Source organism: Linderina pennispora (genome assembly GCF_002104995.1).
Source record: "Linderina pennispora strain ATCC 12442 chromosome Unknown DL89scaffold_10, whole genome shotgun sequence".
Taxonomy (NCBI): Eukaryota; Fungi; Kickxellomycota; class Kickxellomycetes; order Kickxellales; family Kickxellaceae; genus Linderina; species Linderina pennispora.
The window spans coordinates 169788-195837 of NW_024468258.1; the positions used below are offsets into that span (position 1 = coordinate 169788).

Below are 26050 nucleotides of genomic sequence, written 5' to 3' on the forward strand. Positions count from 1 at the left end.
CAATATGAGCGGCTTGCAACCCCACAATGCGTTGCCCATGCAATGTGCCTATACGGAGAGCTGGCCACATATAGGCGAATGGCTGCAGTAGACTAGTAATTTAATGCCAAAGTAGTAGCAGTTGTGCGGCCAATATTGTACGCTAGCAGAAAGCCAAAGTACCAGAATGTTTTAGCCCTTTCTCACACATGCTTTTACGGCTATTACTGTCACTCAGTATGAGCCAAGAATATACCCTAACCTACCGCTCTTTATATACGCGGCCATTGTATTCTAGAGTTATAATCTTTTATGAAGGGCATATTCATTTTTAGTATAATTGTCGTAGTGCTGTGCTAAATAACAGTCTGCTCATGCCTATAGATATGCGTACATATTTTCATAAACAAGTCTGAATCGAAAATGGACAGTTAATGCTTAATAGTGGGCATGCATCGGAGATTATAAGGGTGGTTTGTGGCAAAAACTGCTATCTAATTGTCAAAGCACTTTTCGCAACCATTCAGGATATTAACAAACCATGACCTGCTGCTATCATTCGAATGTCACCCTTGTCTATAGAGCCAATATGCGAAGGTTCCACGAAAGATGTATGCTGCCTATCTACACCAATGTTGCCAATTCTATGATCTGCGTCTGATTATGTCGTAATGCAGACTGATTTTCTGAAGCTATTAGATACACCTACCATATGATCAGCGTGGAGAGATACCCCGGACTGGAGTCCAGTAAAGTGAAGCCATTGCGGCCGCGAATCTAGACTTGAAGCTAGTAATTGTAATGAAGTGGGAATCTGCCACAGCATAGAATTCAGTGTGGAGTGTGGAGTGTGGAGTGAGGAGTGGGGTATCCGGCATGAACAACTGCAAGGTGTACAGGGATATCAATGGTTATCCCCAGGTCATAGTGAGGCAGCATTTGGAGGTGTTGTTTTGACTAATTGTTTCTGGGGTATTCGCACCCCACAGCTCTCCGCACGACACGGTTTGCTCAGTGACGGAATTCTGTGAATGTAATATAGGGCGCTCACATCATTGGACAAAAGTGTCCGCAGATTGCAACCGAGAGCCTAGTATTTATTGCAGTGCTCCATACTGACAGAACGGCGCCGAAACCCGGGTGTTACCATGGGCCGGTATCATCAGCGAAACTACTACACCATGTTGCAAATGCAGATAGCCATGTACAACCAGCAATGAAAGGTGTGTTTGTATAACACTAGATCGTTGTATGTTGTCCATACATGACATTAAAAGACAGGTCTAATAACTTAAAACCAGCAGTGTTGCTTAAACGACAAAAGCAATGGTGCTGATTGCCAGGAAGGCACTCAGGGCAACTGACATGATCACGTCGGCTGATCCAGCGCTGGGGATGAAGGCGGACTGGTCTACGCCCGAGTACACATTGGTTTCCGAAGTTGCTGCATCCTTGTCAACGCAGACAACATTGTCGTCCTTGATGCGGCAAACGTTACCCGAAGTGCAAGTCATGTTCTGCCACAGCTTGTCGATGCACATCTGGTACATGCTTGGCTTGCCATCGATACACTGTGTTGCCTTGTCCTTCTTGCACGGCTGGTCGGGGACATCTACAAGGGGTACGCTTGGGTCGTGGCATACAGCCTTACCCTGCTTCATCCCGCAGACGTTGCCCGAGTCACAAGTCGAGTTGGTCCAGTAGTCGCTGATGCAGATCTGGAAGATCGAGTCGTCGTCGTCGACACAGCGCGTAGCATTGGCAGTGGTGCACGGCTGAACTGGGGCTTCAGCAGTGGCTTTATCGACGCAAGTGGTCTTTCCATTGCGGAACAGGCAGTACGTGTCCTTGGCGCAGGTAGAGTTTGTCCAGTAGTGGTCGATGCATACCTGGTACATATTCTTCTGCCCATCGTAGCACTGGGTTGCGTTCTCGGTACGGCACGGCACCTGGACTGCCTCGGATGCTGCCTTGTCAACACAAGTGGCCTTGTCGTTCTTAAACAGACAGTAGTTGTTGTCGCTGCAAGTCGAGTTTTGCCAGTACCCGTCAGTGCACACCTGGAAAACCTTCTTGTTATCGGCTGCGCAACGAGTCGCCTTGTCAGTCTTGCAGTAGTCGACAGGGGCGTCGGCCGTGGCCTGGTCCATGCACTGGACCTTGCTGTTGCGGATCGCGCACACATTGCCCTTGTCGCAGGCCATGTTCATCCACTTGTTGTCCACACACTTGAAGAACTTGGACTTGTTGGTGCTATCGCACATGGTAGCGTTGACAGTGTCGCAAGGCTCCAGCTTCTGCGGTTGCTCCGGCTTCTCAAGTGGCTTGTTGGGGTCGTGGCACACAACAGCATTTTCCGAAGACTGGCCGCAAATGGTGTCTCCGTCGCATGTCAGCAGCTGCCATCCCTTGTCTGTGCATGTGTAGTACTTGTTCTTGCCGTCAGAAGCACACTTGCCGTCGCCGACATGATCGCAAGGCTCCAGCTTCTGCGGTTGCTCCGGCTTCTCAAGTGGCTTGTTAGGGTCGTGGCACACAACAGCATTTTCCGAAGACTGGCCGCAAATGGTGTCTCCATCGCATGTCAGCAGCTGCCATCCCTTGTCCGTGCATGTGTAGTACTTGTTCTTGCCATCAGAAGCACACTTGCCGTCGCCGACATTATCGCAAGGCTCCAGCTTCTGCGGCTGCTCCGGCTTTTCGATCGGCTTACTGGGGTCGTGGCATACCGCCTTGTTGTCACTCGACTGTCCGCAAACATCGTTGTTGCTGCAAGTCATCAGTGTCCATTTGCCGTCGGTGCAGGACCAGAACTTGTTATCGGCGTCTGAGGCACACAGTGATTCACCGTTGTTCGAGCAGTGCTTCGAGAAGTCGGGTGATTCGGAAGGCGGTTGCTCGGGTTGAGCGGACGACTCAGGCTGGGCGGACGATTCGGGCTGAGCGGCTGACTCGGGCTGAGCGGCTGACTCGGGCTGAGCGGCTGACTCAGGGGTCGTCGCACTGGTCGGGGCGGCTGATTCAGGAGAGGCGCTGGTCTGAGCGGACGCCACGGCGGCTGCTGAAGCAGCATCTGCAGCAGGGGCGGAATCTATGGCATGGTAGGATTTACGTGGAGTGGGTGTGTGGGAGATGAGTGGTGATGCATGTGTGTGAGGTGAAGATGTGTATAATACAGATGCCGCTGCACCATGTGAACTGGAATGTGGCTGGAGCTGCTTTAAGGGTGTCAGAGTATGGTAGTGGTGAAATATACCTGGAAGGGAGAGTATGGCGCCAGCACTAGATGCCTCGAGATTGACTGCAGGCTTCGCGCTGCCAGTGTCAACGGCTCCGGGGTTACCTATCGTAATAATAGTTACTCGTATTGTTTAGCGATCTGCAATAAAATGACCATGCATACCAGGTGATTCAGGATATCAAGCGATATCCTCTGCCGCCAAACTATGAAGTTGCAATAAACATACCCTCGTTGTTGCTAGACTGTGCAGCAGTCACTGCAAGGAAAAGCAGAGAAGCGTATATCGCCTTCATTGTAGTTTCAAATGTAAAACGGAAGAACTTTTTTACAAATGGAAAGAGGTGAAGAGAAGCGAAGGAGGAGGAGTGAAAAAGTCGAAAAGTTGCTGTTTTGTACTCTGCAACCTCTTATTATATTGGAATTTTGTGCTCAGGTGGACAGATCTGGCTCAATTGGCTCCTTTCAATGCCCTCAATGGCTTGGTCCAGATGGCACAAAAAAAGGTCTGGTTTCTTTCTCACAGTTCACCGTCAGGAGATTGTTACCCAAACCCGCCGTTTTGAGCGGGCACTTGGCAATTTCGAGTGGTATTCGTACACCCGGCAGTCCAATCGACTGTGCTCCAATGTTACACCTTGTAGTGTGAACTTTTTCTTTATTTTTAGATGAGAAATGTCAGGGAAGTGTTTGGGGGAGGCGAGGCGAGGCGAGGCGCAAAAATAAGCAAGGGGCGCTTTTGGCCTGCCTTCCGGGAAGAAATACGCCAAAGCCATATGTTGCCACTAGTCGCAATTCAATTACGGAGATATGCGGCAAAACAAAAATATTAGACACTGTTTGGACCACATCTGTGGCCCTGGAAATGTCTTGGCAATACTGGTTTTCCACATCACACCAAAAAGCTGGGGGGCAAGTAGGGAGGGAGGGCAGCCGATGAGAACAAGGGTGAGGAGTTGGGCAGAGCTAGCCCATTGCTACTGCGCGCATTGCGTCATTACGAGGAGTATACGTGAGTGGGAAGTCGTGGTGGCGAGAGTTGGCTTGACTTGGATGGAAAACAAAGGTAAACAAAAAATTCACAAAAGGTATAGGACACACAAAGACATAGCGAATGCGAATTAGAACGCATTCAAACATTGTGGGCTCAAACTAGCCACACATTGGCTTTATTCTTGCCAACAGGTAAAAAGCAGCGGGTTTCTGCAGCTGGCGTATTGTCTCCCACTGAGCGCTAAGGGACTGAAAATAAATATCTGCAGCCGCGGTATTAGTTGCAGATGTTTTGCCTCGGAATTCATGCAGCAGGCTTCTTAGCTGACTTTCCAAACGGGGACAGGGAGCAAGCTTGTTATCATTGCTATCCACTGGATGGTAGTGGGGGAGGGAGAGGAGTCTATGCACCTGCGCCGTTGCGTGGCCTTGTGTTTGCGTCGCTCTGTGGGCAGCACGGCGGCAGTAGTTGCAGCCGCAATTGCAGCGGAGCTGCGCTGTGTCTGTATGTTGAATATGCCAGCTGCAGCGCTGCAATAAACAGTGCCTGGCTCTGGACGGGATCACCGCTGGATCATCCACGTGGCTATCAGGTGGTCTAGAACGCTTTTACTCAGCGTTGCTCATCTGCCGCCACCACCAGCACACTGCTACCAGCAGCAGCTAATGCTGGCGGCGCTCGGTAGCAAAGAGGGGTGGGGTGCATGACCCGGGTGGAATCAGCCATGGTTCTGTGACGATCAGCTGTGTGGTCTGATTCCAGTGTCTGACGAGGAAGAGGACTCGTGTCCGAAGGAAAGGGTCTGCTTGCAGGCATTGTTGGTGTTGCTGATAGTGTAGCAGCAGCAGCAGCAGCGAGACATGTGGGCGATAGCAGGCTTGTCAGAGGGTGCGGACACAGCTAGTGCGGGCCAACGCTTTTCCTTGCCAAGAAAAGCCGAGAGTGCGGCTCTTGTGCCCGTGGTCCATACGGCCTGCGCTTACAGCCCACGATCCACAGCCCACGATCCACAACCCACGATCCACAACCCACGCTCACGCTGTCTGACTGCCCGCCGCCGCTGCCGCCCGCATATCCAGCGCTGACGCAGGGTAGAGAGAGCATCGGAAGATTCCACACGGGGAAAGAAAATGATAGCCCCGCCTACCCAACCGAGCCCTTGCCGCTCGCTCGTCATTTTGGGCACAGGGAAGTGGGGAGAAAGTCAGCAGAATGCGGTAGAACCACCTAGCGGTCTCCGACTGCATCGATAGGCCTGGCAATTGCGAATCGACATAGTCGGCGGGTGACTGCACAGTCCCTTCCACGACCTGCTTGCGCAATGCTGCGGTACTATGGCGGGGTGGGGTGCTTGGTCAGCGCTGCCGACTCTGAGTCACGATGCCCAGACGCGACCGGCGGACCGAGCGCGGTGCGCAGCCGCTTTGAGGATATGAGGCAATAGTGGGGGGTGTCTAGAAGAGGATGGGTACCGGTGCTTGGACGACAAAAATAACCGCCGGCACAGCATTAGCTGACACAGCAAGCCCGCGAGATTACTCACATCGGCAGCCAGGCGTGAGCAGCCATGTCGCCTTATTGGCCGATGATTGGGCGATTGGGCGGCGGGAGTGGGAAAAGGGGGGGTCGGCGACGCTCGGCATCAGCCCACCCCTCGTCGCCTTCGCTTGCCTGCTTGCATAATTTATCGCAGCCAGCCAACCAGCGCGCCAGGATATTGTGTGGATGGCAGCTTTCCCTGTGCAAAAGGGCGCTTTGTGAGAGCGAGCAGCAACAGGCGCCGGGGGCATAGCGCAGGCGGATGGGAGTGATTAGACTTTTGGTATAAAAGCCTGGCGCTTCGGAACCCGTCGCCGCTGTTATTTTTCTGTTCTTCACACAGCAACCCTCGCTTCCCATTTCTGCTTTTGTAACCACCACCACCCACCACTGCCAGTCCAGCTCCCTTGTGCGGTCTGCTGCCCCTGCTCCAACGCCTCCGAAGCATCCCGCCTGCCCGGCCAACGAACAAAGTCACCCAAAGCCTGCTCGCTCGCTCGCCTGCTCAGCCAAGGTCACACTTTCTTCTCTCTCTTACCGCCGAGACCCACCCAGCACACACACACGCACACGCACACGCGATCTACAGACAGCAATGGACACTAACTGGTGCGTATTCTGCGGCAAGCACATCGACAGCGCCGAGGACGCCCTGTACTGCAGCGAGACGTGCCGCCACGGCGACGGAGCGGCAGTGCCCGCCAGCGCCAGCGCGTCGACCGAGTACTTCTCGCTGGCGTCGCCGCGTGCATCGCCGGTGAGCTCGCCGATGTGGTCGCCGCAGTCGCGGTCGCCGTCGCTGAAGCCAGTGACGTCGTTTGACCTGTCGTCGAAGCTGCCGTGCCACACACCGGCGTACCCAGTGCAGTCGCCCAGCAGCTTCGGGCCCAGCAGCAGCCTGCTCGACGGCATTCGCGGCCGCTCGACATCGCTGCCGTCGGCGCACCTGCTGTCGACGGTCTAAGCATCCCCCCCCAAAAGAGCCAAAGCCCTGCCCAAAAGAGCCCAAGCCCTCCCCAAGAAGCCACGCCCGCCGAGAGCAAGGCACCAGCATAAAACTATACATATAACCCTCTCTATCGCAGCTGCCGCTCTCCTTGTTCTTTTAGTTCTGCATTCCTTATTTAATTTCGCCCTCTCGGACGGAGGAGCTTCTTTCTTCGGCGCGGGCCACACACCCCTCCACCTGCTCGTAGTTTGTTGGAACCGATTCCTGTTGTAGATAATAACACGAAATGCTTACCACTGTATTTTTAGAACATGCTGGTGGCCGAGTGGGTAGCGTGTCCTCCGTATGCTGCCATTGTTTGCCTCGCCTTGCTCCCTTTCTACCAGGTGCATCGCGCACGCTGGCATCGTGTGTTAATTGCTCCCACCTGACGTGTTTACCGTCGTCCTGCATGCACGCGGCCCAGACGCCTGCCCTGTTTTGCCCAACACTGCGCCCGGTTTTCTGCAGCCTCTGCTGCCGTCACCTCCCCCAAGCATTGGGGAGGGAGAGGCAGGCGTGGACGAGGAGCGGCAACGATGAGGAAAGACAGGTAGTGTGCCCAAAGGACGATCGGTAATCGCCAGCAGCAACAGCGATATATGCGTGGCAGGCTTTGTTGGGCAGGCCCAACCTCTGTCCCGCGCCTACCCACACCCACTATTGCAGGCGAATCTGGCTATCTGGCTGGCTGACTGGCTATCTGACTGGCCGCCTGTCTGGCCGGCCGCCTGTCTGGCCGCCTGGCTAGCTGGGGGAGAGAGAGACGGTGGGGGCGACGGGTCTTGGGTGCGTCTGGGGAAGAGAAAGCCTGCCCAACAAAACAATGTTTCAGCAGCAGCCTTGCAACAGGAAGAAGCAACAAGACAATACCTGCAACGGTACCATGAACTCTGGCTGGGGCTGCTGACCGCTGACTGCTGCTGCTTCAGGTGCAAGCACAGGCAGCGGGAGCGCAACCTCGGGGGACAATCCGGCACAAGTCCCAGGTACCCCACCATCCATGGCAAAGCTCACACGCCTGCCCACACATGCTGGCAGTCACTGAGAACAGCCTGGCACTGAGAACAGCCTGGCACTGAGCAACCCTGCCCTCGCCTTCCAGAATGCTCGCAGAGGATCTGACGCAATTATCCAACGCGCTGAACAAAGCGCCGCCAGTGCCGAGAATGACAGCAGCAAAGGCATGGCGCCCAAGTGCCGAGAAATGAGCACACGGACATGCCAGCCTGCTTTGTTCTGGCTGAAACACACAGCGGAAAACAGGCTTGCAACACAATGGGCGCCAGCTGCACTCGAAATTAACCTGAGCTGGTTTCTGCACACATCCCACCTTGCAATAATGAGAACACCACAACAAAACCAACTGGCTGCCAATATATGCACCATCAATGCACGCACGCCCCGGCTGAAAAACAACTTGTTCTGTACTATAAACCTGCAATTTACAGTTTATTGAAGAGTGCTATTTTCGTAATGGTTGTATGTTGACAGCTGCACTCACCAACGATGGATTCTCAAGTCTTGACTATTGTTATTCAATGCGCGTGGTACCTTAGTATACTATTGAAGTTGGATTGAGGAGTTTTGTGGATTTGCTTAATGGCATATATATGGTACACTTTTGTAGTATGTGCCACCATGAGTACCTGCTTATTTGCTATATACCAAGTCCAGAGTCAAAGGTGATGGCTGACATAGCTTCCCATTCATTTGTGCTACGAAACTGTCCAGTATTGGATGGCCCAAGTCAATAATGGCGGGCCCACCAATGTATGCAGAAAGCAAAACATGTTGAAAAGAAACATAATACTAGAATTGCTCTGCTCGCGATTCGAGCTCGGCTGCTAGTCAGCATGGGTTGACACGTCGGTAAGAGCATCACGGCGAACCGGTCATTTGAACGTGTTGGATGGTTGTTGGTGCAATGGTGATCCTGGACATCTTCTGTCTTGATGGCCTACTCAGCGCAGGCGCTTCAGCACTGGTTCGCTGCTGCTGCACGCCTCTTGCGCGGCCTCTTTATTGCCGGAGTGGTGCCAGAAGCATTGGCAGCAATGGCCGTAGAACGACGGAACCGTTCAGGAATACTACCTGAATCACAGAATGACTGGAAAATGAGTCTGAAGTTTAGAACTGCTGCGAGATCGCGGTTCAAGAGCCGAGACGAATAGGCCCACCTGTATTGTACCATGGCCCGCTTACATGACTCGCTTGTACAGCGGAGAAGGCCATGGCACTTCACAGTTGGGTTCTTCGATCTCTGGTAGGGCCGCGGGTTGGGAACACACCGGAATGTCTGCAGCGACTTTTCGCAGCAGAGCGGGCACATCGACGATGTCCGGAATTCGTCGATCAGATAGACTTCAAAGCCATGGTGCTTGAACTTGTCGCGCCATCCCTTGCCACGGATCGGCGCATGGTGTCGGGCCATCGGCGCACTCCAATTGCCCATGATCAGCACTGGATCTGGACCAAACTTGCTCCGGAGTTTCGCGGCAAGCCTGTGGTCTGCACAGGCCTGGTTCATGAATGAATCAAGGCGCAACTTGCGGTGAAGCGGGTACACCTTGGGACTGGTACTGACACCTGGATGGGCCTTCCAGCGCCTCTGGTGCTGCTTGTTCGATTTAGTGGGCTGCTGCTCTGGTAACCTTCGCGCTGTCATCGTGCTGGCATAAAACGGTGCTAGGATACACTGTACAGATGCACGGGCAGTAGCGTAGGCACAGAATTTTGCTGGGCCAAGGGTCCGGCAGCAGTGCTTGGAAAGCTCTGCCTCTGCTCTGCGGACAGCATCTTCTGGGATTTGATCCTTTGTAGTCTGACGAATCCTGTCATAGTGGCGCAGCTTGAGCTCCTTATTACGCTGCTGCCGTGTGTAGCGGTAGAGCAGTTTTCAACCTCTTTCCTATTACTGCTATTTTCGTGCATCATATACAGTAAATCGCCCTGACCTGGATCAATGAATACACAGCGGCCTTTCAGATTTTGCAACCTGGCCCTATATATATAGGTATAAAGATAAAAATAAAGATAATGATAGTCATTTAAAATGGTATTTATAATTTTGCTCTGAATGAAAAGAGACTTGTACTTGAATTTAGGAAGAATCTTACTAACCTACAGACCTACTGGTGAACTTTGAATCAGCTCATTGAAACTGAGTGCTGTATTTGCATGTGGAGCTGGGTTTTGGTATTATAGCTTAAGCTGGAAGTCTGAACCTGAAAAATTCTGGATAAAGAAAGCATATGAGGAGACTAGATGAATTCTCTGTCCTTGTAAGGTATGATTACTTTCTGTGGTTGGTACAAGTATCCTTAATTTAATGCCAAATAGTAAGCATATAGCATTCTTACCCAGTAAGGTAACCTTTCAACATAATTATATAATTACATAATTATATCCACCGTACATTAATTTACTTTATTCCGCATCACCGCACTCATAAATCAAATGGCCATGAGTATGCTCTTGTGGCCAATTTGCATATACTGGTTTGTCCAAGTGACTGCGTGATTTATCTAAATATGGGCAAGTTTTGCTGCGCAAAAGGCATAATGTGACATTAAATGTAAGCGGCTTGGCACGTACGTGTAGGCCACATGCATAGCATAGTGATCATCACGTCCAAAACCTCACTGTAGGTCACAATGGTCAGGCCAAGTCATCCACGGCTGTATGTGATGTCCATCATAGAGAATACAAATAACGCGCTGAATATCTGAGCAGCCCTCACTTCGAAGGAACAAACCCCACCGTGCGGCTGCTATATTGCCGGCAGTATCGCACCGATTATATATTAGTCACCCATGCCCACCTGCAACAAAATGATATTCATCTTTCCACAATACCATTCCTACAGTATCTTTTACTGAATTATTTAGAACAATTTGCCAATTATGACTGATACAAAGCCTAGCACTATGACAACGAGGGCGACGACAAAGAGCAAGCCTATAGTTGCAATTAACAGGACACGCCGTAAGAGCGGCAGTCGTATTGGGCAGAAAGCGGTATCGACATCGAGTAAACAGGGGATGCAGGAGTCCAAAGAAGAGAGTGCATCAGAGAGGGCACTTTCACATAGCCCAGAGGAATACTTTGACCTGCTTCATGAAATTAATGGCAAACTCTCCGCTTTGTCTCTTGGGGCAGGTCCTGACACTAGGAGCTTGGCCACAGACTCAACTACACACAAGTCTCCCTTGAACTCTAGCGTCGATTCCGCTACGTCGACGATTATACCTCGTGTAGCTGTATACAAGGAGAAGGATGTGTGTGCTACTCTTTTTGCACCTTTTGAGGAAGTGCCCAAATACTGCCAACTCAAGAATGAGCTAATACGGCCTGTGGAGTCGCATATACCCATACACCAATTCGTTTACGACATGCTCCGGGACAACAACATCGACGAAGGCCTATTGGAGCAAACATTTTGTATTGTCGAAGAGACCGGCAACATCTGCCCTACACTGACGCCTCGTGTGGAAAGCGCGTTGCTGGTCAAGGTAGACAATGGCGGCACCGAGTCGATGCAGCAGCATGGCCTCGATGTGTTTCTAATGGGTGTCATTGGAACGGCACGCGACCACTTGCCAGTCGATGTTGCTATCGACCGGAATGCTTCAGAGGCTAGCATGACCAAACAAGTTAACCGCCCTGACTATCTGTGCTCAATTAATGGCCAGCTTGTGTTCAAGGGCGAGGAGAAGAAACGCGGGGATGTTCGCACAATTGCTCGTGAACTCATCGACAAGATGCTGCCTGGTGTGGTCGGCAAAAATGGCAGACTAGCGTATTTGTTTGGCTATGCAACGGCGGGAACACGTGTCTTGTTCGAGTGCATATACGACGACATGAAAATGCACGAATGCTCGGACATTTTGGACCTGGCCAAGCTGCGTGACCGCATCACAATGATCATGATCCTCGTGAACATCATCCGGATATCTCGCGCCATGCTGGACAAATAGATTCACCCATCCATTAATGGATGGCGTCTTTAATCGTGATAAACCAGTAAATTATTAGAAGTAAACATAGCTATTAGTATCTATTCCTTGACAAAGATCCTGTGGGAGTATGAGCGCCGGTTGATTGTCGCAAAGACAAGCGCTACCGCCCACAGAACACCAATGTAAACAATCATCCCAATGTAGTTGGTGCCGTGCCCAGGATTTGCCAAAATTGCTCCGGCGACCGGATTTCCTAGCCAAGCGCTGACCGCTGACAGGCTATAGAAAATTCCAGTGTAGCTTGCCAGCTTGTCTACACCGAAGAGCTTTGCAGCAGCCAAAGGAAGCAGTGTCCAATATCCGCCGGCAGCAAATCCGTAAAAGATGCCCATCACAAGTCCAGCGCCGATACTCGTAGCAAACGGCCAAATCAGGAGCGCAGCAACCGTGGAGATTGCCAAGCTCAGGACCAGCGAGTTCAGAACACCAATGCTGTCCGCAGAAAATCCCATGGCAAGACGACCAACCGCCGATGAAACATTGGCAATGGCAATCAAAACTGACGCGGTCTTGGAGCTGATCCCCTTCGATGTCCAAAACTGAGGCAGATACGTATAGGGCACCAGGTAAGCAGCAGTGACAAAAGACACCATGAGCGCATGGACTGCGAAACGACGATCACGGAACGCAGACCAGTCAAAGTTATTGAGCGTCCGTGTCTTGTCCTGAAATGGCACACGCACGAAATAGCAGGAAATAGAGCCGAGGACGAACAGGTAGATTGCTGCAATTCGCTGGCTCCAAGGTACTCCGACATTTTGCACAAGGAACTCAGTGAGCGGGGCGATCACCAGCCCGCCCACGCCCACTCCAGCAACCGTGATTCCAGTCGCCAGTCCGCGCCGCGTAGTGAACCACCGAGCCGGGGCTGTCGATGTTGGGTTGAATACCAGGCCGGCACCGAGCCCAAACAAGATTCCCTGCGTCAGGCAGTACTGCCAAGGCTACAAAAGTGCACAATACCGGTTGTGAATGGTGTGGGAATATCGTGAGTACCGTGTCCATTAACACAACATGCTCCCCCAATACCGTGTGCGCTTGCTGCGGTTTTGGGGAGGATTGCCACTGCCCATTTCCGTACCTGGTTGCAGAATGACGCTACGAGCGGACCTATGGCCAGAAAAACAACACCGATGAAGCACACTTTGCGATACGACCAGACGTCGGCCATCCAGCCAGCGAGCATTCCCCACAGGTACTGACTGAAATACATAAGCGTGCCGATGTAGCTCAGTGTCTTGATCTTGCTTTCATTGCCAGCAAAGTTATGTGCCGCCAGGTACTCCTGCTGAATGCCCCACGCGTGGATAGTACCGCAGGCAAGAGCTTGCATCATAAAGCAACTGGCAACAACGGCATACCGTGTGTGCGCGGGGAATTCCTTTGCGGGGTCAGTCGCACCCTCGTTGGGAGGTGGGTCAAGGGTCGCTGCATCGGATTCGACGTACTGTTCGCAACTATGCTGCTCGGCTTCAGTGTGTACTGCCTGCTCAGCCTGGGTCGGCTTGTTGTTCAGCATTATGTTTTGGCGTAAGTGCTGGGAGTCGATTGAGAAGTATAAACAAGGATGGTAGCAAACTGAGATCTGAGATCTCTAGTGTGTATTTATGAGAGAGCTTTTCTTTTTGGGGGTAGTAGCTCCAATTTCGGCTGGTGAACGCAGAGGACTAGCGCTGAGTGGGTAAAGTGTTCATCCTGGCAATAAATGATCGCCCTAGGTCCGACGCAAGTATGTCACGCACCATGTGCATACACGCCCTTTATCTTTGACGGAAATTATTCACCATGGGGAGTGAAATGAATACAGCATTCTTCTTCAGCTCTTTGGATGACAAATACCAGCAAGGTTTCACGAGTATTGTGGCACGACGATTGCGGATGACCGAAGTGATCAGATAATGCAAAGAACCATGCAAAGAACCTACCCCCACTCGGTAGCGGAGCATAGTTTACTCAGGGATGCTATACTTCCTGAGCGAGCACTGTTTTCCACATACATACCAGAGTGATTCGCAAGCTTGAGCTGTGTGTATTTAGAATCTACGAATTCATGACACATAGCCGGCTTCAGTGATTTCTCAGATAAGCGGGCATGTGGCCTTATCTTCATGGAATACCCACTCGAGTTCCTTTACATCCGGCAGCGGATGGCACCTGCGCTCCTGCTTATCACACTTTGCCGACAGCCTCATTTCGTCATTTGTCGGGGTGATCCTGTGCAGATTTTGCTTCAGGCGCTGGGGGTTGGTCGACTTGGGAATAACTACAACGCCGCGCGCCAGGTTCCATGACAGAACAGCCTGCGACGGAGTGCACATATGTGCCTCGGCCATGCGCTTGAAAAATGGATCCTCAATGACACTGAGATCCGAACCACCAAGCGGGCAGTAGGCAGTGGGGGTGATGCTGTGCTGCTTGCAGAAATTGACTAGCTTTGTCTGCTGGTTGAACGGATGGAGCTCGATCTGGTTCACGGCAGGGACAATACGGCACTGCGGGATCATCTTTTCCAGAATCGCCTGGTTAAAGTTCGACACGCCAATTGCCCGGACCTTGCCCGTGTCCGCCAGTGCCTCCATTGCACGCCAGGTATCCATGATCGGTACATCCTCAATATCGGACGCAGTGAAGGTCATGCCCGGAGTCCCGGGCTTAATCGCGTAAGGCCAGTGGATCAAAAGGAGGTCTATGTAGTCGAGTTGGAGCTGTTCCAGGATCTCGTCGAGCGCCTTGGGCACCAGCTCAGGCCGGTGATAAGTTTGCCAGACCTTCGATACGATGAACAGCTCCTTGCGGGGAACTGACAGCTGCTTCAGCGCCTCACCGATCTCCGCCTGGTTGCCGTAGATTGTTGCGCAGTCAATATGCCGGTAGCCCAGGTTGATTGCAGTCTTGAGGGTATCAGCAACGATGCCAGTTTTATGAGCAGCCCACGTCCCGAGGCCGACCTCAGGGATTTCCACGCCATTGTTGAGCTTGATGTGGTGGACCATGGGAAATGAATAGTGTAATATCGTGTAAGGGGCGTAGACACAGTTATTGTTTCTAATGAGAAGACAACTGGATACCTGTTGCCGAAGCTGCCTGGGGCTTTTATGTCTCACCCAGCAGTTTGTAACCCCCCCAAATCTGACTAATAGACTTGTGCACTCTAGGCCCTACTCCTAGGCAACACGAGCTTTGCGGTCATTAGCATGTTTCCAAAAAGGAATGTTTTCCGCGAGCTTTAGTCAGAATTTCCATCTGCGCGATGCCGGATCGTAGCTGGTTCGTGCGAGCGGATCAAGGTAAACCCGCTGTTCTTGTCCTCCGGAAAATGGCGGCGAATCCTTGGCTTGGACGAAGCTGTGGTTCCCCACAAGCACGTCCTGCCAGTACCGTGTTGCCTGCTGGGCGCGCTGCTGGACTTTGGCCTGGTATGCGCTTAGTTCGGCGTCAGGCAACGCTGCAAGCAAGTAGTCAGGGTGCACAGCAAGGACCTCCCCACCGACCTGCCCAAAGCCGAATGACTTGAGTAGAACGGCTTTGACTCCAGACGTCTTGATTGACTTGTTTGGGTAGAAGATTAAGTCATACTCTTCAAGCTCGGACGAGATGTTGTCAGCATTGCGGTTGCCTGGGATAATGCCGGTGTCAAGAATCTGTAGTGCCCCATTCAGCATCCAGGCTGCCGCCGCGCCCTTAGGGTGGCCGGTGAGCCACTTTTGGCATACTGCAGGGACTGCGTGTCCAGGGGTACGGCCAAGGTGCTTCAGCTGCGTGTTGATGAGTGCCGACTCGTTCTTGTCATTGGCCTTGGTTGACGTGCCGTGGAACGAAGTAGCACCAATGTCGTCGACAGTCAGTCCCCACACAGCTAGCGAGCCGCGCAGCGGAGATATCTGCGGGTTACGGCACCAGAAGCTATTTCCCCAAGTGTCCATGGCTTCCTTGCGCTGAGCATCTGCTTCGGCTTGAATCGCGTCTGCATCTTCCTCTGCGATGGCCATCTCCTCAGCGACCCAGTTGTCGATCTCCAACTTGCGGCGCTTAAGTTGCCTGCGACGATAGCCCATGTCCAGGAGCCTTGACCTGCAGGTGGCCAGCCCCTCCCTAGCCGAAACGAGCACACCCTTGCCTGGCGCTGGCACCGAACGGCCTTGCTTGTCTGTCGCTGTGCCCGCCATAGCAATAATTCCATATATCGGGGCACCAGCTTCAATGGCTGCTGATGCAGACATCAGCAGCGCTATACCTGCGCCCTCGCCTTCCATAAACCCGCTCCTGGTCGTAGTGCATGGGCGTGACATCTCCCCAGGGCTACGGCCATTAGCTATTTCATCAACTGCATTCGATGTTGCGCCCATCATTGCAAACTCATAGCTCGGATCCTCGGCAAAGTCGTCAATGCCGCCAGCCAGCATGACCCTGGCCTTGCCCGACTGGATGGTTTCAACGGCCACATCAATCGACAGCACAGAGGTAGCACATGCACCAACGACAGGCTTAACTGGTCCGGCAGACGATAGCAAAAGCATGTTGACCCAGGCAGCAGCGACGTTAATAAATGTCTCTTGAAGGACGTCGCTGTTCATGTCCTTGTCGAGCGAGCGGTTGTGGAAGACATTTTGTATCGAATTACAGCCACCAAGCCCTGAGCCAACTGTACTGCCAACCTCTGACACATGGAAGTATTGGTATAGCTCATACGGATCAGTGACACCAGCTCTCAGCAAGGCTTCCACAGTGGCAACTAGTGCATAGCAGGTGATGGGGTCGATCTGTCTGACCAGATCCTCTTGAATTCCATAGCGCACCGGGTCCCAGCCACTCGGAATCTGAGCAGCAACCAGCCGGTTGAATCTCATGGACTTTGGGACAACTATCACAGCACCCTTCAAGAACTTCACCATCCAGGCTCCCTCTGCGTTCTCCCAGATGTCGACCCTGTCTCCATTCTTTAGCTTGAACTGCCTAGCAGCCTCACTGCTCGCCTCGAATGGCTCCATATCGTGCTCTATCTGAAGCTCACACATGATGGTCTTTCTGTTGGGGTCGTATCCGTTGTGCAGCTCGGGCTCAATAAAGCGGATTCCTGTATGCTCTAGAATGCGCTTCTCGTATTTTGCCTTAATATCCATATTGCGGACCGGCTCTCCCGTAGCACAGTCGACCCATCCGGTGTAGTGCTTGCCTGTGGCCATCATGGGCCCATTAAAGTGCTTAGTATAGCCCATGACCCATGCCAACTCGATGCAGCCCTCGAGCGAAAATTCTCCGTACGCCTCCATCTCCCAGCGGCAGGCAGAGCTGCCATATGGACCAACCTCGCCAAATCCGGTGACAACCACAACTTTGTCTAAATTGATCATCCCCTCCATGTACTTGAGGTGTGCGAGCTGGGTTGTCGTTCTGACCTTTGGGAATCTGACTTGATGGTTGGCCAATGCGCCAGCTGGTAATGTGATAGGCGACCTGGCTGTGCTAGGTCCATGAATAGTGTAGTAGTCCAATGCAGAGTCGGTGCTGACCATCTTCCGCTTGTTGCCAACGGACGTAATCTCTGAACGCGCCATAGTCACCGCACTTTTGAGATCGTCAATGCGGTCAAACCCGCCGTTGAGATCCGCCCAGACTGGTGCGGTCTGTGTCAAGTCGCAGATGCCATCGTGCATTAAACCCAGGATATTGAACGCCATCTCCACAGTCGAGAATGTTCGTACACCATGCGCCTCTATCTTTTCTGCCACCAGGTTGTTGCCGTCCATAAGCCCTGTGCCTCGCGTCCACCCGATTACCGCCCCTGCAATTGACAGGTAGTCTGCCCACGACTCAGAGTGCCAGCGATTGGCCAATGTCTCTAGCGCGATTTTGCTCTCACCATAGAGGCCGTCGCCGCCAAACACACCATGGTTTGGTGAAAGCGGCAACACAGCAAGTGTCGGTCGGGTTTCCAGATGCAATAGTGCCTTAGTCTGCCTAATTTCGCCAAGCAGACGGACCAGGTTAGTGAGCATAATCCGGTGAGCCAGCTCTGACCGCGAGGTTATCTGCGAGATGTCGCTGCCTAGTTCTGAGATTGCTGCAAACGGAACAACATAGTCGAGATCCCAGCCCAGCCCCTTTTTGCTATAGATGTACCCAACAAGAGCGGTGACATCATCAACCGACCCCTGGTTGAATGGCACGACGACAAGCTGCGACCCCTTGGCACCGCATTCGCGATACATATCCTCAAAGAATTGCAGTGTCCTGCGACTATACGACGAGGTAGTTGCAACGACCTGGGCTCCACCGGCAAGCATTCTGCGTAAAACCTGGGCACCGATTGATCCCTTCCCACAGCCAGTAACAAGTGCAGTCTTACCGCTGAATGACAGCCCACTCGTGTTGATGTCCTCCAGGCAGGCAAAGTACTCAGCAGTTTGCTGCTGGCAATACTCCCATCTACCAAAAGACTGCACAGCCTTGAGATGGAGCATCGGCGACTGGCCATTTTCCTCTGCCTTCATGTGCTCGATATACTCGGAAAACGATGGTTCCGTACTCCGTAGTGTCTCGCGGTAAGTGGCACTTCCTTTGGCGTCGATATGTGTCTGGGGGCAGGTGGGGAAGGAGAACTCTCTGTATACTGGGTCCTGGTGCAGCGCACGTTCGCATGCCTCTGTCAATGAAGCACATAGCTCAATGACATACTGGACACGTCTATCCTCAGACCCCTGGAGAACGGCGGAGATTCCAGAGATATGGCCGAGCAGTGGCCGACTAGCACAGTTGACCAGATAATGCTGGCGCGCTAGGCTGAGCTCTGGCGGTTGCTCTCCTTCAGCACCAGTGAGGATACTATGAATGTGCTCATACAGTGCCTGCCGAGCCCAATTCCACGACGAGTCGAACACTCGGGCCTTGCGTGCATCGAAAATGCCAGCGACGCCATCTAAAAAGTCATCCCCCAGCTCATGAACCAATCCGTCAAGACGCTGCTGATATTTTTCTGATGCAGATACTGCAGCGTCTCGAGCCTTGCTACCTTCACGAAGGTCGATACCGGCATGATGTGCCAGTGCTTGTATCTGGTGGATGATAAGCGCACGCTGCTCCTTTTGCATCTTTTCAAATTCAGCGCTGCTGATACCAGGGACCACCGCTCCTGATCCATGCGATCCTTGCCCATTGGCCACGGCCGTGCTTAGTGAGATGCCGGCCCTCTTAGCATGCAGCTGTGCAATGGAGTCAAGCCAGATTGTGGCCGCAGACCCATTGTCAACGCGGGATGCTGGCTCCATGGCAAGTGCTAAGAGCAGCACAGAGTCCTGTCGTCCCTCTTCCTAGCCCAAAGCGAGAGTGCAGGTGATTGCGGGCAGAAGAAACGGTGAATCCACCAGGCATCTTGGTGCTGAACAGGCGAGCAATCTGAGAAGATGAGTGCTTGCCCAGGGTCCCTGAGAAGGACGATATGCTGTTGCCAAGATCGTGCAGCGACAAATCCTCAGGCTTTTCGGGCACCCCGCTACCTAGCTCTTTTTGCAAGTCACCAACGATCTCGTTCTGAAGAGTAGATTTTCCAGCAGTCAGGTCTTTGATTGTCCTGCTAGGCCTCTATATCCTCTAGCGACCGCTTTAGCTTCTGGGCGACTAGAACCTGCACAACATCCCGAGGATCAATTGGTGCGTCTTGCACTGCCTCAGCCGGTGTTGCTGGAGTCTCGGATAGAGCTGGTGTGGGTGGAGCAGCCGATGGTGCTACAGCAGTAGCAGTTGGCTCAGGCTGCGAAGCAGCGTCGTCAGATGCGGAGTCCATGTCCGCCTCTGCGGAAAACAGATATCCGATGTCCTGCTCATCCTTCTCAGAATGCAGAATGGCAATCGACTGCGGATGGGCCGAACCAACCAAGCTCAAGGTCTTCTGTGCCATACCGCATAGCGTCGCTGTTGGGCCAATTTCGATAAGGCGCCTGATGGAGAAGTTGCAGAGGATTTGATTCTGTGTCTCGATCCAGCGCACAGGCGATGCGAATTGGTACGCCAGCAGCTCAGTCAGCAGGACTCGAGCCAGACGGTCCCGCTCATCCTCAGACGATTGAACTGATCCCCATTCCTGCAGCTCGTGGTTGATGGCCATGGAGTTTGTGATTTGGTAGACCATCTCAAAGTACTCTCTGGTCAAGTCAAACGGCACCGATGTCAGGTTGGGGATGTATCGGTTGATCAGGCGGCGGTAGTCAAGCTTGGACTCGAAGACAGCCTTTTTGACGCACAGGCGGAAGGGCTCGACGCCATTAAGCAGCAGGCTCGAGTGGAATGGCACGTCAATTCCTGCCAGTGGAATGGTAGCCCGACCACGCTGTGGCGGGGCCATATCAGGTCCCGTCCGAGAGTATACCACTGACAACCTCGCTCACAGCAGACAAATCCACCGGCGTGCTGTCACGAGAGTAGATGGCAAAGAGTGTGTCCAGAACGCGCTGCAGGACGTTAAGGTTAGTCAGCCGTCCGGCCACCACGTATTGCTGCGACTGGAATATTGTAGTTGACAATCTCCTAGCAGCTCAGATGTCTGGGTGCCAATAAGGTCGACAACTGCACTGAGGGCCTTTTCGCCAAACCTGCGATGGACACGCGATGGGTTGGCTGCAACCATGCCGTAGGGGGAACGTCCCAAACTCGTCGCGCTCGACTGATGACTGCATAACCATGCCGCGGTAGAAGGTAATATCAACCGTGTCCTCGATAGTAAACACGTTTGAGGTTGCTGCAAGCGCGATGTACTCGCCAAGAGAATGGCCAGCAAACACAGCATCCTCGTGGATGAGTGCACGAGAGCGAAGATCGGCGACTGTTGCCAGCTCAAAAATTATAATTGCCGGTTGCGTAAACTGCGTAGCATGAAGCAGCCCCATAGGGCGACCGGTGGGTATAGCGGCGGGTCCTGGATGTGATACTGGGTAGAGCTGATGCTGTGCTCGAGCTGGCACCGCGCTTAAACAGGTCGATGTAGTTCTGGCGGATCTGAGCCCCCTTTGCTCCGCCAAAGTGGACAGTGTACTCTTTTGGGTTCGAGCGGACGATGTCAAGCAATGACACGCCGTATTGCTTAAGCATGTACTTGTCGGCACGGTCCCAGACACCCCTGTGCCGCCGCTGACGTTTTATATAGGTCCATGCCCATGCCGGTCTGCTGGGACCCTTGCCCAGTGAAAACGTATGCAGTTGGTGCCTGGTCGACCTCTGCGGTGCAGATAAGCACCTTCTTTCCATCTGCATTGAATGTCTCGCCTGCAATCAGCATGCGGCCGTGCTTCATGCCGACATGTCGCAGTTTGGTTTCGAGCTTATCCCCAGGCAAGACCATGCCGACAAACTGTGCTTTGAATGCCCTGACTCGCTCTGGATTGTCGTTAGCAACATAGCGCTCAATAAGCGAGCGGGTCGATGCACTGGTCCACATGCCGTGGGTGATGGTTCCAGGTAGACCGACTAGATCGGAGATGTACGGATTCGTGTGGATTGGGTTATAGTCGCCCGAGATATACGAGTACGCCCAGTTTGACGAGAGCGCCTGCACAAACATGCCATTGTCACGGTTCTTGGGCACAATTGCATATCCGTTGTCGGGGAACAGCTTCTCACGCACGTCGAGTTTGCGCTGCAAGCGGTCTAGATAGCTTGCAACTGGATCGCCATGGGCCACGCCGCTTTCATACATGATATCAGCCACATGCGCCTTCGACTGAGACCTGTTAGACACACAGGTATACCTTTCCACTGACGCTGACGCTAGAGAAGATATCCTTGCGTCATGTACTGATAGAGCGAATCGGTGCAGAACTCTAGCGTGTCGCCTGGGCACAAGGGGCAGCGACCGTCGGACTCTAGCCACGAGATCCACTCCTTCGACTCCAAAACAGCGATATCGTCCATAGTGTCAAATCTCACTTGCACGACGTTATTGTCACGACGGGTGAAGGTGAGCCCAAAGTCAATCTCGACCCCACGGTACAGGAACACGCTGTTGATAGTGGCAATACGAGCAGAGTTGCGGTAAATAGATGCCTCTACGGTGACCCGCTTACCAATCGCAGTATTGACTACTTCGATGGCTTTGGCATCAGCATCAACTGTGTCGCTGACGGCAATTTGGTCGGAACCATCGACGAAGTTGAAGCTGTTCGAGAGGTGGACAATTTTGAGCAGCCCGCAATGGATGTTGTCGGATGTCAGGCTGCGCAGAATGCTGGGCCACGCAAGGACAAACAAAAAATCCATTGGCGCGATTAGCTGGCACCCATGGTCTTCCTTGTAGTGCTGTGAGTGGTTGTCAATGACACGGCAGAACTCCGAGACATGCTCCTGCGTCACAGTGAGTCCTTTCTGCGCAAAGGTCAAGTCGGACAGCGAGGAATCGCCTGCAGCACTCCACATCTGAACGATAGAACTTGCGAATGAGCTCATCACGCTCGTCTAGAATCTCATGAATAGGCGCCATTGCTATAGACGGGATGGTGTCCGGAACCGAAGACAGAGCTCGCTCTGCTCGAATCCATTCGAGGCAAACACCAGCAGTGAAATGACCTGGCTGTCGTCAATACCTAGCACGAGTTCTCTGTCACCATGGCTGTTGATGATCTCGACCCTAACTGGGACATCGTTGCAGTACGAAACAGTGATGATCTGGCAAGGTCGAGGACGCATTACGCGCCGCACATAGTTGTCGACATACTTGGTGCCCTGCACAATGACCGCTGTGGAGAAAATCGCATTCAGCCAGGACTTTTGCGAGCCACTCAGCGCAGCAAGCCATGCAACTGGTATCTGGCAGGGCGGTTACGTTTGCAGGCAGCCGGTACACCACATCTGTATCCACAGTGGCTACGCTAACTGATGTTGGTAGTGGCTGTGCATGTGCAATCGGAGCCAAGGTAGGGGACCACAGGGATACGCGACTCGTCGCCATCATAGTACTGGTTGAGCAACGCGGCGATCTGGCCCTGGTATATGCCATCGAGCAGATCCTTGATAGGCTCGTTGGCTACGACAGGGAAGCGCGCAGCGACTGGACCATAGAGTATAAATGTGCGCTGGACGTCCTGGCCAACGACAGCGTCGATGTCCTCGGCCTGCCACAGCGCGTCCTTCTTGAACCACACTTCAAAGTCATCGTCAAGCACAGGGATAAACGGCACAGGCTTACGGCCGCGCTGCCTGCACATGGAGACAAAGCACTGGATGTCCTCTGAGGCAAGCAGGTGGTTGGCTGCCTGTGGACAGACAAGCCTGAGCTCGCTAGCTGCCTTTGCCGGGTCTGAGAGGTGGAGAAGTGACGGCAGCTCTGTGTCTCTGTCGGTGCCAAGCCGTTGTATAGTGCGCTGGGCAAACTCAGCAAACAGAGACTTCCAGTGGGGATGGACCCAGCGGCTGTGGTGTCTAATGTACATTAGCTCGGCCAGGCGCTCTAGGACTTCCATATACGTCATATCCTCGAGATCGGCAACGCTGCCATCAGACTTTTTGCCAAACCAGGGTCGCAGGTAATCAGCATTGAGTCCTCTGAATGATATCCGGCTTCTGATCCTGCAGCAGCGCCAGTCGCTTGGTGCGCGGCTGCGAGAACACAGTGGCATCCAACTCCTTCCATAGTCTCGTGCAGCGCGTGTCCAGAACATGAATGTGCTCGCCGAATTCAGAAACAACCGAGGTCACGTCCGCCAGCAACGCCAGGTGTACGTGTTTGCCCACTCCTCGTCGTCGACACCAGTGGCCGCTGCCATCAGTTGCTTGCAGGCATCAGCAGCTGAGCCCTCCCTGGCAGGTCATGACGCGGGAGCCAAACAGGATGCCATCAAAAGGCATTCCGGACATCGTCATACTGCAGACTCCACTCGCCAGTCAGATACGGAACCGAGTCCTGATGGCCGCCAAATCCAGAGCCGGCCACCAGCACGATGTTCCTCTGCGCACGAATGGTGCTGTAGGAGTTGAGAATCGGCTGGTGGAAGTCCTCGTACGAGTGGTGGCCGCCAGCGCGACCGCCGGTCCACTGCAGAATGACGGGGAAGTCGGGGTTGGCTCGGGCAATGCTGATTACTGCGCGAATCGTCTGCAGGTTGCCGGGCTTGAATGCCACGTGACGGATGCCCGCATCGCGCAGCCCGTGGATGACCTGGTCGGCCTGCTCCTAGCGACGGGACGCCGCCGCCAATGCACAGGCCGGAGATCGGATAGCCTTCACGGCGCATGCGCAGAAGCAGCGGGAACTGGAACAACCACTGGCCGCTGGTTAATGTAGATGCAGTTCAAGGTGATGCCTGTGCCGGACGGGCTCAGACTGGTGAGCCGCGAAATCCGCTCACGCATCTCCTGCTCACTGTGCATGCCGCCGCCTGCCAGCTCGACGTGGTAGCCGGCATTGGCGACGGCAGCGACAAACTCGGCGCCAGCTGTTGCAGGCGTCATTCCAGGAACCATGTTGGTGGGGCATCCCAGCACGCGGCTCATACGCGTATCAATATGCACCTTGTTGTCGTGCATGGTGCGTACCAGGCGCGGCGAAAAGTCGCGTTCCCAGTCGGCAGCGCCGACGACATGGCCGATGTTTTCCCGGAACAGGTCGGCCTTGGTGCCCAGGGGCGACTCCAAGGCGTGCTGTCAGTGAGCTAGCGCAGATGACCGCAATGCCACGGCCCTTGACGTTGCGGAAGGTCAGCGAGGCAAAGCCCGTTTCGCCGCCCGGCCCGAAATCAACAATATGCGTGGAGCCCGTATTGGTGATGGCCACCGGCCAGTTGACCGGCAGCACGCAGATGCTCTCAAACAGGTACTTGGTCAGGTTCTCTTCAGCGCGGATGTCGTGTGCGTCGTCGCCGGCGCGCACCGGTACACGCATATCGGCGGCATCCAGGACCCAAGCCCTTTTCCACCGCGTACATGTGCTGCTTGGTCGTGGCGTCTCTGAGCAATTCGCAGTGGTAGGGCGCTGTCATGCTGATATAGTTGACAATGATGCGCGGCTTGCGGCGTGTGAATGGCACCCGCGATTGGTCCTCGCCTGGCGCCGCCTGAGATGCATCGCAGCGTACGCACAAAGGCTACCACCATGGTGACCTCGCCTGAAATAATCGATTTTCTGGCTGGTATTGATAAGTGACAGATACACCCATTTCTTGCGGCTCGGCTGCTTGCTGTTAAATGCGTCCACCAGGTCCCGCAGCTGGCTGCGCGGGAGGCCCTGAATCGACGCCATGGGAAAGGGCACGCCTTCATGCTCGATTGAGTCAGCCTCGATCTCGGGATTGACCACAATCGACGGGTACGAGAGCTGCGGCATTGCGCCCGCCAGCAGCAGGATTCCGAGCACCCGCCGCGACACATCGTAGAACGACTCTTCGTCTGTGACCATGGACATTGCAGCAGCAATGGAAATTCCCTGGCTGTGCCCAGTTGCAACTACAAAGAACAGTAATCCCAGAAATATCAGCATATGGCGCAATATTTGTGTGGCGCGGTGAGGGATTTCACACGAGTTGCAGGAAACAAAACATCTCCTGTCACTCACACATGAAGCATCCAAAAACATCTTACCGTGGAACGACTGTGCGAGCTCGCCGGGAGACATCCTGAGCGTCTTGTATAAGATCCATCAGGTGCATCAAATGGATCAGGCCGACAACCGGCATCGACACCGGTACATGCAGCATATATGGCAGCTCCGGCAGGGTCTCGGGCCTCGCCACCCAATTAGCTACATCTAGCCCCCTCTTGTACAGCCCAGCGATCCTCGTGTCCATCGCCTCGGATGCGCAAAAACTCAGCCATGGCTGCAAAAAACTCAAACACAAGCGGGCGATAGACGTCGACCAGCCAACTGATCTCGTCCATGTAATTGTCCATGCCGCCCTGGCCGCCAAACGTGGCCATCAGCTTGACGCCAGGGTCAGTGAACAAGGCAAGGCGCCTGGCAGGCGATCCGGGCAGAATTCCCCAGACCGAGAAGTAGCCGCGGACGACTACGCGTGCCTGCGGCTCGGTGAGCGCCATGTCCTTGATGGCGGCGTGTATGTCGGTGTCGGGGCAGAATGTGTGCTCGAAGGCGTCGAAATGCGACACGGGCGAGGGCGGGGTTGCGCGAGCTGCAGAATTGCAGGAACTGCGCGTGCAGCTCAATTGAGAGGACGGTGTCGGGCAGAATGCTGTTGGCTGAAGGATTCGGCGAGCTCTTGTGCCTGTACCAGGAGCGTCAGAGGCGTCGGGATCTTTAGAAGAACACCGTTATGCGATATACGAAGCATGCTTGTAACGATTGTCATTGTTGAAAT

The 26050-nt window shown here is 53.6% G+C and overlaps 7 protein-coding genes across 7 annotated transcripts; 3 read left to right on the top strand and 4 right to left on the bottom strand.

Moving 5' to 3' along the window:
• Nucleotides 1-1289: 1289 nt before the first annotated feature.
• On the bottom strand, nt 1290-3815 carry DL89DRAFT_323755 (uncharacterized protein; the record flags this gene model as incomplete). The annotated part of the gene is made up of 3 exons (XM_040891414.1): nt 3447-3815; nt 1631-3052; nt 1290-1591 (listed from the first exon to the last, which is right to left on the bottom strand). The coding sequence occupies exons 1-3, from the start codon at nt 3511-3513 to the stop codon at nt 1290-1292; spliced, it is 1791 nt and encodes a 596-aa protein (XP_040741978.1). The 5' UTR covers nt 3514-3815.
• On the top strand, nt 3444-4024 carry DL89DRAFT_27580 (uncharacterized protein). Its single transcript, XM_040889357.1, has one exon. The coding sequence runs from the start codon at nt 3552-3554 to the stop codon at nt 3864-3866; it is 315 nt and encodes a 104-aa protein (XP_040741979.1). The 5' UTR covers nt 3444-3551; the 3' UTR covers nt 3867-4024.
• Nucleotides 4025-6345: 2321 nt separating this feature from the next.
• DL89DRAFT_294098 (uncharacterized protein) lies at nt 6346-6714 on the top strand (the record flags this gene model as incomplete). The annotated part of the gene is made up of 1 exon (XM_040890469.1): nt 6346-6714. One exon carries the CDS (start codon nt 6346-6348, stop codon nt 6712-6714), a length of 369 nt encoding a protein of 122 aa, XP_040741980.1.
• A 4418-nt stretch (nt 6715-11132) lies between these two features.
• Nucleotides 11133-11717, top strand: DL89DRAFT_294100 (uncharacterized protein; the record flags this gene model as incomplete). The annotated part of the gene is made up of 1 exon (XM_040890470.1): nt 11133-11717. The coding sequence occupies one exon, from the start codon at nt 11133-11135 to the stop codon at nt 11715-11717; it is 585 nt and encodes a 194-aa protein (XP_040741981.1).
• Nucleotides 11718-11740: 23 nt separating this feature from the next.
• On the bottom strand, nt 11741-13313 carry DL89DRAFT_268705 (MFS general substrate transporter). The gene is made up of 2 exons (XM_040888011.1): nt 12841-13313; nt 11741-12703 (listed from the first exon to the last, which is right to left on the bottom strand). The coding sequence occupies exons 1-2, from the start codon at nt 13276-13278 to the stop codon at nt 11798-11800; spliced, it is 1344 nt and encodes a 447-aa protein (XP_040741982.1). The 5' UTR covers nt 13279-13313; the 3' UTR covers nt 11741-11797.
• A 288-nt stretch (nt 13314-13601) lies between these two features.
• Nucleotides 13602-14401, bottom strand: DL89DRAFT_268708 (Aldo/keto reductase). The gene has a single exon (XM_040888012.1). It carries the CDS (start codon nt 14393-14395, stop codon nt 13838-13840), a length of 558 nt encoding a protein of 185 aa, XP_040741983.1. The 5' UTR covers nt 14396-14401; the 3' UTR covers nt 13602-13837.
• A 588-nt stretch (nt 14402-14989) lies between these two features.
• DL89DRAFT_294103 (uncharacterized protein) lies at nt 14990-26041 on the bottom strand (the record flags this gene model as incomplete). The annotated part of the gene is made up of 25 exons (XM_040890471.1): nt 14990-19032; nt 19121-19326; nt 19355-20082; nt 20132-20254; nt 20320-20344; nt 20394-20584; nt 20616-20868; nt 20924-21496; nt 21544-22173; nt 22252-22409; nt 22434-22508; nt 22567-22632; nt 22670-23309; nt 23350-23376; nt 23463-23540; nt 23606-23898; nt 23927-24011; nt 24055-24368; nt 24406-24684; nt 24734-24793; nt 24892-25181; nt 25317-25359; nt 25406-25453; nt 25500-25817; nt 25964-26041. 25 exons carry the CDS (start codon nt 26039-26041, stop codon nt 14990-14992), a joined length of 9624 nt encoding a protein of 3207 aa, XP_040741984.1.
• Between the last annotated feature and the right edge of the window lie 9 nt (nt 26042-26050).

Excerpts from the sequence above, each read along its gene's own strand:
- DL89DRAFT_27580 (XM_040889357.1), top strand. The coding sequence starts at position 3,552 with ATGGAAAGAGGTGAAGAGAAGCGAAGGAGGAGGAGTGAAAAAGTCGAA.
- DL89DRAFT_268705 (XM_040888011.1), bottom strand. The coding sequence starts at position 13,278 with ATGCTGAACAACAAGCCGACCCAGGCTGAGCAGGCAGTACACACTGAA. Across the intron at positions 12,704-12,840 it reads TAGCGTCATTCTGCAACCAG|CCTTGGCAGTACTGCCTGAC; the intron begins GTACGGAAATGG and ends GCACTTTTGTAG.
- DL89DRAFT_268708 (XM_040888012.1), bottom strand. The coding sequence starts at position 14,395 with ATGACCTTCACTGCGTCCGATATTGAGGATGTACCGATCATGGATACC.